The sequence below is a fragment of the Salmo salar genome, chromosome 16 (genome assembly GCF_965601325.2).
Source record: "Salmo salar chromosome 16, fSalSal1, whole genome shotgun sequence".
In the NCBI taxonomy this organism is placed as follows: domain Eukaryota; kingdom Metazoa; phylum Chordata; class Actinopteri; order Salmoniformes; family Salmonidae; genus Salmo; species Salmo salar.
In genome coordinates, this window is record NC_138306.1 from 64706776 (window position 1) to 64718152 (window position 11377).

The 11377-nt window shown below is 42.3% G+C and overlaps 1 protein-coding gene across 1 annotated transcript in view; it reads left to right on the top strand.

Annotated features, from left to right (window-relative positions):
- The window catches only part of LOC106574379 (parathyroid hormone 2 receptor), a 43276-nt gene extending 32292 nt beyond the window's left edge, over positions 1-10984 (top strand). Inside the window, exons 10-13 of the mRNA XM_014150233.3 lie at positions 3640-3734; positions 6085-6223; positions 9221-9262; positions 10053-10984. Coding sequence (XP_014005708.3) covers positions 3640-3734; positions 6085-6223; positions 9221-9262; positions 10053-10430 — 654 coding nt within the window. The 3' untranslated portion in view covers positions 10431-10984. The remainder of the gene's footprint in view (positions 1-3639; positions 3735-6084; positions 6224-9220; positions 9263-10052) is intronic.
- Positions 10985-11377: the final 393 nt, after the last annotated feature.

Here is an 11377-nt window from a genome sequence, read left to right on the forward strand (position 1 = left end):
TCACCTACAGAACGGTAGGCCTACTACAATGAGACAATCTGACCATATCACCTACAGAACGGTAGGCCTACTACAATGAGACAATCTGACCATGTCACCTACAGAACGGTAGGCCTACTACAATGAGACAATCTGACCATGTCACCTACAGAACGGTAGGCCTACTACAATGAGACAATCTGACCATGTCACCTACAGAACGGTAGACCTACTACAATTAGACAATCTGACCATGTCACCTACAGAACGGTAGCCCTACTACAATGAGACAGTCTGACCATGTCACCTACAGAACGGTAGACCTACTACAATGAGACAATCTGACCATGTCACCTACAGAACGGTAGGCCTACTACAATGAGACAATCTGACCATGTCACCTACAGAACGGTAGGCCTACTACAATGAGACAATCTGACCATGTCACCTACAGAACGGTAGGCCTACTACAATGAGACAATCTGACCATGTCACCTACAGAACGGTAGACCTACTACAATGAGACAATCTGACCATGTCACCTACAGAACGGTAGACCTACTACAATGAGACAATCTGACCATGTCACCTACAGAACGGTAGACCTACTACAATGAGACAATCTGACCATGTCACCTACAGAACGGTAGCCCTACTACAATGAGACAATCTGACCATGTCACCTACAGAACGGTAGGCCTACTACAATGAGACAATCTGACCATGTCACCTACAGAACGGTAGGCCTACTACAATGAGACAATCTGACCATGTCACCTACAGAACGGTAGCCCTACTACAATGAGACAATCTGACCAGGTCACCTACAGAACGGTAGACCTACTACAATGAGACAATCTGACCATGTCACCTACAGAACTGTAGCCCTACTACAATGAGACAATCTGACCATGTCACCTACAGAACGGTAGACCTACTACAATGAGACAATCTGACCATGTCACCTACAGAACGGTAGCCCTACTACAATGAGACAATCTGACCATGTCACCTACAGAACGGTAGCCCTACTACAATGAGACAGTCTGACCATGTCACCTACAGAACGGTAGACCTACTACAATGAGACAATCTGACCATGTCACCTACAGAACTGTAGCCCTACTACAATGAGACAATCTGACCATGTCACCTACAGAACGGTAGGCCTACTACAATGAGACAATCTGACCATGTCACCTACAGAACGGTAGCCCTACTACAATGAGACAATCTGACCATGTCACCTACAGAACGGTAGGCCTACTACAATGAGACAATCTGACCATGTCACCTACAGAACGGTAGGCCTACTACAATGAGACAATCTGACCATGTCACCTACAGAACGGTAGGCCTACTACAATGAGACAATCTGACCATGTCACCTACAGAACGGTAGACCTACTACAATGAGACAGTCTGACCATGTCACCTACAGACCGGTAGCCCTACTACAATGAGACAGTCTGACCATGTCACCTACAGAACGGTAGACCTACTACAATGAGACAATCTGACCATGTCACCTACAGAACGGTAGGCCTACTACAATGAGACAATCTGACCATGTCACCTACAGAACGGTAGACCTACTACAATGAGACAATCTGACCATGTCACCTACAGAACGGTAGGCCTACTACAATGAGACAATCTGACCATGTCACCTACAGAACGGTAGCCCTACTACAATGAGACAATCTGACCATGTCACCTACAGAACGGTAGACCTACTACAATGAGACAATCTGACCATGTCACCTACAGAACGGTAGACCTACTACAATGAGACAATCTGACCATGTCACCTACAGAACGGTAGAACTACTACAATGAGACAATCTGACCATGTCACCTACAGAACGGTAGGCCTACTACAATGAGACAATCTGACCATGTCACCTACAGAACGGTAGGCCTACTACAATGAGACAATCTGACCATTTCACCTACAGAACGGTAGGCCTACTACAATGAGACAATCTGACCATGTCACCTACAGAACGGTAGACCTACTACAATGAGACAATCTGACCATTTCACCTACAGAACGGTAGGCCTACTACAATGAGACAATCTGACCATGTCACCTACAGAACTGTAGACCTACTACAATGAGACAATCTGACCATGTCACCTACAGAACGGTAGACCTACTACAATGAGACAATCTGACCATGTCACCTACAGAACGGTAGACCTACTACAATGAGACAATCTGACCATGTCACCTACAGAACGGTAGGCCTACTACAATGAGACAATCTGACCAGGTCACCTACAGAACGGTAGCCCTACTACAATGAGACAATCTGACCATGTCACCTACAGAACGGTAGGCCTACTACAATGAGACAATCTGACCATGTCACCTACAGAACGGTAGGCCTACTACAATGAGACAATCTGACCATGTCACCTACAGAACGGTAGCCCTACTACAATGAGACAATCTGACCATGTCACCTACAGAACGGTAGCCCTACTACAATGAGACAGTCTGACCATGTCACCTACAGAACGGTAGACCTACTACAATGAGACAATCTGACCATGTCACCTACAGAACGGTAGACCTACTACAATGAGACAATCTGACCATGTCACCTACAGAACGGTAGGCCTACTACAATGAGACAATCTGACCATGTCACCTACAGAACGGTAGGCCTACTACAATGAGACAATCTGACCATGTCACCTACAGAACGGTAGGCCTACTACAATGAGACAATCTGACCATGTCACCTACAGAACGGTAGACCTACTACAATGAGACAATCTGACCATGTCACCTACAGAACGGTAGCCCTACTACAATGAGACAATCTGACCAGGTCACCTACAGAACGGTAGCCCTACTACAATGAGACAATCTGACCATGTCACCTACAGAACGGTAGGCCTACTACAATGAGACAATCTGACCATGTCACCTACAGAACGGTAGGCCTACTACAATGAGACAATCTGACCATGTCACCTACAGAACGGTAGCCCTACTACAATGAGACAATCTGACCATGTCACCTACAGAACGGTAGCCCTACTACAATGAGACAGTCTGACCATGTCACCTACAGAACGGTAGACCTACTACAATGAGACAATCTGACCATGTCACCTACAGAACTGTAGCCCTACTACAATGAGACAATCTGACCATGTCACCTACAGAACGGTAGGCCTACTACAATGAGACAATCTGACCATGTCACCTACAGAACGGTAGCCCTACTACAATGAGACAATCTGACCATGTCACCTACAGAACGGTAGGCCTACTACAATGAGACAATCTGACCATGTCACCTACAGAACGGTAGGCCTACTACAATGAGACAATCTGACCATGTCACCTACAGAACGGTAGACCTACTACAATGAGACAATCTGACCATGTCACCTACAGAACGGTAGCCCTACTACAATGAGACAATCTGACCAGGTCACCTACAGAACGGTAGCCCTACTACAATGAGACAATCTGACCATGTCACCTACAGAACGGTAGGCCTACTACAATGAGACAATCTGACCATGTCACCTACAGAACGGTAGCCCTACTACAATGAGACAATCTGACCATGTCACCTACAGAACGGTAGGCCTACTACAATGAGCAGTGAATCATGCTTGCTTTTTTTTGTTTTTCAGCTCAACTTTATTTTGTTTGTGAATATTGTGCGAGTGCTGGCCACAAAAATCAGAGAGACGAATGCTGGGAGATATGACACTCGGAAGCAATGCAGGTAGGGTTGGTGTTTCTTTAGTGTCTTGTTGCTTTAGTTTATCTTATTTATGTGATTTTTTGGGGAAAAAACATTAGATCGTGTAAATACCACTTTTCATTAAATTTGCCATTTATAGAAATAGCTTATTCTAAATGTGCCTTTGATGAGTTTAATCATTTTTCTGTTATATTCATGATCCATGTGTTTGTGTTTGCAAACCTTTCATGTAATTTACTCAGGCTTAGGATACAGGTTATGAATTTAGAGCAGGTTAATCTGTGTCTGAAACTCTGATGAAGGCAGCGTAGCTGTTGAAATGTTGTTATTTATTAAATGTATTGCATGAGATAACGCATCTTTTATTTTCTAATATGTATATTGGAAAAGATTCATTGAACATGACTCCCATAATGCATTGCGGTCAGGCAAAAAGCGTATTTTTTACGCCAATAACCAGTCTGAACCAGTGGAGGCTGCTGAGGGGAGGACGGCTCATAGTAATGGCTGGAATGAGTCAATGGAATGGTATCAACCACATGGAAACCAGGTTTCTGATGCCATTCCATTGAATCCATTCCAGCCATTATTATGAGCTGTCCTCCCCTCAGCAGCCTCCACTGGTCTAATCTAATCTTTAGCATATTAAACCCAGTTGTGGGCATCAGGTATCCTAGCGGTTAAGACTGTTGGGTCAGTAACCGTTTCGGGAGTGAACAGTCCATACATGGCTGGGGTGAGTGGGTCCTTGATGATGGTGCTGGACTTCCTGACTACTCTGTTCATTGCAGAGGTTGACAAGCTCATTGTCCCAGCTGCGGTGTTTGTACATGCTCTTCTCATATCTAAGTGCAAGACACATTTTGACATGCTGTGAAGCCATCCCTATAGGGCCGCCTGAGTCTTTGTTTAATTCCCACTTATGTCTGGGGTAATGTGTTGGTTGGCAGCTCTGTGCCAAGGCTGAAGGCTGAGGGGGTAACACTCCTGTCAACAATTAGTTAACAGACACAACAGCAGACAATACTTCTGATCCACGTTGTCTCTTGAGCCGCTCCATTCTCGCAGGTGTAGATAGGATTAACACTGATAAGGCTCTGGTCAAAAGTAGTGCACAATATAGGGAATATGGTGCCATTTGGGATGCAGACTTTGTTTTCCTCTTGCTCTCTCTGACTCTCTTTCTCTAGCTGTGATTTATTCCATTAAAAAAAAACTACTGAGCATCTTCAAACAATTTAGATGCAAACGTTGGCTCGATATTGATACTAACGTTACAGATTGTAATGTGTAATAATCCTTGGCTATTGACATTTGTATCACAAATCTGTTGAGGGGATTGTTTTTTGGAAAGTGCACACATGCACAAGGGAGCAGTGCTTGACTTGGGCCGGAGCTCACCGGAGCGGAGTACCGGCACCTCAAATGTTCTACTGCTTGAGCTCCTGTTCCTCTTATATTACCTCAAACTTATTGCGGAACATGTAGCTATATGTAAACAGTACCGGCACCCAAAATGAGTACCAGCATATATTTCAGTCCAAGTCAAGCACTGCAAGGGACTGTCAGATAAAGATGGCTGCCAAGAAATTCAATTATTTTAGCTCGATGCCAGCTGCATGTGGTCTTCTCCATCCTGTCCCTCTCAAACCCCATCACCACCACATGCACTTTTCCAGACACGTGTCAAATGCACTTTACCAGACACATATCACATACTTTACCAGACACATATCACATGCACTTTTCTAGACACATATCACATGCACTTTTCCAGACACATATCAAATGCACTTTTCCAGACACATATCACATACTTTACCAGACACATATCACATGCACTTTTCTAGACACATATCACATGCACTTTTCTAGACACATATCACATGCACCTTTCCAGACACATCACATGCACTTTTCCAGACACATATCACATGCACTTTTCTAGACACATATCACATGCACTTTTCCAGACACATTTCACATGCACTTTACCAGACACATATCACAGACAGTGTGCTTTCTCATATAGCCGCCTACTGCAGGGGTGTCAAACTCAATTCCTGGAGGTCAGAGTGTCTGCGGGTTTTCTCTTCTCCCTTGTATTTGATTGATCAATTAAGGTCATTGATTAGGTAGGAACTCCCCTCAGCCAGTTGTATAGGTCTTAATTGGACACACATCAAAAGGAAATAACAAAAATCAGCAGACACTCTGCCCTCCAGAGATTGATTTAGCCACCCCTGGCCTAATGTATTGTATTGCAATAATCTCTAACCATGTTGCAGGTCTGTTTTTAAGATATGTTTCATTGTTGGTTTGTTATATGTACATTGATTGTTGTATGATGCTGGTACTGTCCCTTTCACAGGAAACTGGCTAAGTCCACTCTAGTGCTGGTGCTGGTGTTCGGGGTCCACTACATAGTGTTTGTGGGCATGCCACACTCGTTCAAAGGGGTCGGATGGGAGGTCCGAATGTACTGCGAGCTCTTTTTCAACTCTTTCCAGGTGCTCGCTTTCACCCCAATTGGGGATCCTGTTTTGTATTGCATGTAACTGATCTGTCATATATTGCACATTGCTAATAGCTTTTGAACTGTAGAAAGCAATAGTGCTGAGCGATTAGTGCTTTTTGAGGTCGGCTCATTTTCGGTTCAAATATAAAAAAAGAATCACGGTTTTTCAATGTATTTTTTTTTTTACATGTATTTTTTACATTAAATGCCCTATGCATTAACACAGAATATTAATAAAAGCCCCATAATGGTAGTGACTGCCCATTACTTCTTATCACTTATTAACCAACATTTATTCACATGACTTTACTTTAATAAAATATTTGTTGTTGTGTATATTAGTTGTTTTATTTGAATACTTTGTTATTTCATTCCAAGTCATCATCTCATCTCTATAGAGCTGCTGCCTATGCTGTCTGACAAAATCACTATTTTAGTATTTCTTCAAAGTAAATACAGCATACTTTTATGAATGCTGAATACCAACTATCAATCACTTAGATCATGTATTTTCAGGTAGAGATACCTCGCGATGGAACTGCTCCATCCCTCTTGATCATGCGTTCTTCTCTCTTGTCTCCGGACAAGTAGGCGTGCATTGGATTATGGTAATTGTAGTTAATTAGCACATTTTCTGCGCTAAACAATGTCGAATTTTGGCCTGTTGTAAACTACTACTACAGTTGAAGTCGGAAGTTTACATACACTTAGGTTGGCGTCATTAAGACTTGTTTTTCAACCACTCCACAAATTTCTTGTTAACAAACTATAGTTTTGGCAAGTCGATTAGGACATCTACTTTGTGCATGACACAAGTAATTTTTCCAACAATTGTTTACAGACAGATTATTTCACTTATAATTCACTGTATCACAATTCCAGTGGGTCAGAAGTTTACATATACTAAGTTGACTGTGCCTTTAAACAGCTTGGAAAATTACAGAAAATGATGTCATGGCTTTAGAAGCTTCTGATAGGCTAATTGACATAATTTGAGTCAATTGGAGGTGTACTTGTGGATGTATTTTAAGGCCTGCCTTCAAACTCAGTGCCTCTTTGCTTGACATCATGGGAAAATTAAAAGAAATCAGCCAAGACCTCATAAAAAAATTGTAGACCTCCACAAGTCTGGTTCATCCTTGGGAGCAATTCCAAACACCTGAAAGTACCACGTTCATCTGTACAAACAATAGTACGCAAGTATAAACACCATGGGACCACGCAGTCGTCATACTGCTCAAGAAGGAGATGCGTTCTGTCTCCTAGAGATGAACGTACTATGGTGCGAAAAGTGCAAATTAATCCCAGAACAACAGCAAAGGACCTTTTGAAGATGCTGGAAGAAGCAGGTACAAAAGTATCTATATCCACAGTAAAACTAGTCCAATATCGACATAACCTGAAAGGCCACTCAGCAAGGAAGAAGCCACTGCTCCAAAACTGCCATAAAAAAGCCAGACTACGGTTTGCAACTGCACATGCGGACAAAGTTCATACTTTTTGGAGAAATGTCCTCTGGTCTGATGAAACAAAAATAGAACTGTTTGGCCATATTGACCATCGTTATGTTTGGAGGAAAAAGGGGGAGGCTTGCAAGCCGTAGTACACCTTCCCAACCGTGATGCACGGGGGTGGCAGCATCATGTTGTGGGGGTGCTTTGCTGCAGGAGGGACTGGTGCACTTCACAAAATAGATGGCATCACGAGAAACGAGAATTATGTGGATATATTGAAGCAACATCTCAAGACATCAGTCAGGAAGTTAAAGCTTGGTCGGAAATGGGTCTTCCAAATGGACAATGACCCCAAACATACTTCCAAAGTTGTGGCAAAATGGCTTAAGGACAACAAAGTCAAGGTATTGGAGTGGCCATCACAAAGCCCTGATCTCAATCCTATAGAACATTTGTGGGCATAACTAAAAAGCGTATGTGAGCAAGGAGGCCTACAAACCTGACACAGTTACACCAGCTCTGTCAGGAGGAATGGGCCAAAATTCACCCAAATTATTGTGGGAAGCTTGTGGAAGGCTACCCGAAATGTTTGACGCAAGTTAAACAATTTAAAGGCAATGCTACCAAATACTAATTGAGTGTATGTAAACTTCTGACCCACTGGGAATGTGATGAAAGAAATAAAAGCTGAAATAAAGAATTCTCTCTACTATTATTCTGACATTTCACATTCATAAAATAAAGTCGTGATCCTAACTGACCTAAGACAGGGAATTTTTGTGTCAGTGTCAGGAATTGTGAAAAACTGAGTTTAAATATATTTGGCTAAGGTGTATGTAAACTTCCGACTTCAACTGTACCTACTACATTACACTTTATGGGCTTGATCTGATTTATCTCTATTAGAGAAACTACAGTGAGAAAATGCAAATTGAGCTCACAGAAAAAAACTAAATAGAATTCAAATAATTGAAACAATTGAAATAATTGAAACGTCGGTCAATTAGTTGTGTAAAAAACGAAAAATAACATACATTTTGGTTAATCGCTCAGCACTAGAAAACAATATTGATACAATTTTAAATGTGAAAATTTGAGCATCATAGCTAAAAGGGACATTACACTTTCAATTATTTCAGACGTTTTCAGACCTCTAATGTGGTCTAATGTCAAGATCAAACTACATCTCATGACAATCTAGCTATGAATAAATTAGGATGTGTGTCAATCTTAACTTTACGCTACTTTTGAGGTCTGATTTGTAGACATCCAGGGAAACATGGTATGTTTTTTTAAAGGAATTGTGTATAATAAAAAGAAGATGAAAAGTAGATACAGCAAAAACAAACCCCATCTATCATGTATTTGTTTTTTCCTCTAAGAGCTCTCTTTCCTGAGCACATCATGTTGATATTATTCTCCAAAGGTCATGGACACCTCTCATTCGTAGAGAAGGTCACATCATTTATACTGTCAGACGGAATTGGACCTTTCAACACATGCCTCTGACCTGACTCGCTTTCACCTTTTCGCAGGGTTTCTTTGTGTCCATTATCTACTGCTACTGCAATGGAGAGGTGAGTACTATTGACCAGACCCAGGCCAGAAGGTTTAAGGTCTTCTCCACTTAAACCAGAAGGTTTAAGGTCTTCTCCACTTTAAGGTCTTCTTCGCTTTCGAGAATCTATCATGCTGGACTCTCGAATTGAACCTAAGTCAGTTGCCCATTTATAAGTATAGTAGGAAGTTCTAGGAACTGACCATGATGAGAGAGCGAGAGATATGTTATTAGAACTAATGGAACTTAGTGATGTCATTTATTAGAAAAATAGAACACTCATACTGTGCACAAGTGCATGCTGTGCGTACACATTGTACCCATCAGTGATCCCCACCATTAGGATTTGAAGTTCTGTAAGAAAATAGGCTATTTTATTTCTGATAGCTTTTAAAACCTCTGAAAAAGTCCAGTGAAAGCGAATATGAAATTTGTTGGCACCACAAAACAATAGAAACTTTGGCATTGGCAATAATATGTATTCAAGTCTTTATTGTTTTGTCTTGTCAACAAATTTCATTGTGAATGCCTGTCGGTAAAAACAACATTTAAATTCACTACTCTGTTTTTCTTGTTTGCAGCAAGTAATTTCATTGGGAATGGTTGGAGGCGTTCTTGTATTGTTACATTAATAAAGATTTCACAATAAAGGCGCTAACATTGCGTCCCTTCTAAAAGTTGTCCGAACTCTCCAAATAAGTTTCTGCCCTGACCCGTACTATAGGCTACCATACATACCATGACCCACACAATACCACGACCCATACTATACTATAACCTGACCCACACAATCCTCTTGTTCTCTTCAGGTCCAGGCAGAGATCAAGAAGACCTGGACCCGCTGGAACCTGGTGTTCGACGGGAAGGGACCGGCGGCATGTGCCAACTACCGGTACGGTCTCAACCAGACCTCTACCAGTCAGCCGCAGCCGCCGGCCGTGATCTCGGGCACCTCCTCCCTATTCTCCAGCCACGTTTACCGCAGCAGCCAAGCCAGGCACAGCGTCGGCACCCACACCACCTTGCCCGGCTACGTGTTCAGCAACTCTGAGGTGGATAGCCTGCCCGCATCCATCCCAGAGGAGCCAGACGAGAGAGCCAAGCAGGTGGACGACATCTCCCTCCGAGAGTCCTTACCTGTGGTGAATACCACCAGCATAGGAGAGGACTTGGAGGAGACACTGTAGAGAGAGAGAGTAGGGGGAAAGTGGGAATGTACAGCTGACAACAATTGTGTTTTATTTTTTTTGAATGACAGGACAGCGGGAAGGTAGAGCAGGAGATACACAAGAATGAGGGCCACAAACAGAAAGTGGCTGAGACTGAACTCAAGACGCGAATCCGCATCGCCAAGGCAATATGTGGTTCGGAGTTGGCAGCCTTACGACTCCGGCAGATATCTTTGATGTTTTGCGGCTACTGTATATCACCATATCCTTGTCTTACGCCAGATAGCGCTTAAGATTTGCTGTTTTTTTCTATATGGTCATTGGTTATTATTTTCATGGACTGTTATTTGTCACTTCGAGTGGTGGCTAGACAATCAGACAGGTCTGTGGCTAAATATGGACTGGAAGTGCTGCAGCTACAAATTAGTTTGTGTCTGTGTCATTCGTAATGCTGAAGACAATTACAGTTCCTTCAGAAAGTATTCACACCCCTTGACTTTTTCCACATTTTGTTGTATTACAACCTGAATTTAAAATGAATTCACTTTAGATTGTCACTGATCTACACACAATACCCCATAACGTCAGTGGAATTATGTTTTTAGACATTTTTACAAATTAATAAAAATAAAGCTGAAATGTCTTGAGTCAATAAGTATTCAACCACTTTGTCATGGCAAGCCTAAATAAGTTCAGGAGTAAAATAATAAGTTGCATGACTACCCCATTTCTGTAACCCACAAATAACATTTTCTGTACGGTCCCTCAGTTGAACAGTGAATTTCAAGCACAGATTCAACCACAAAGACCAGGTAGGTTTTTCAATGTCTCGCAAAGAAGGGCACCTATTGGTAGATGGGTAGAAGAAAAAAAGCAGACACTGAATATCCCTTTGAGCATGGTGATGCTATTAATTACACTTTGGATAATGTATCAATACACCCAGTCACTACAAAGATAGAGGC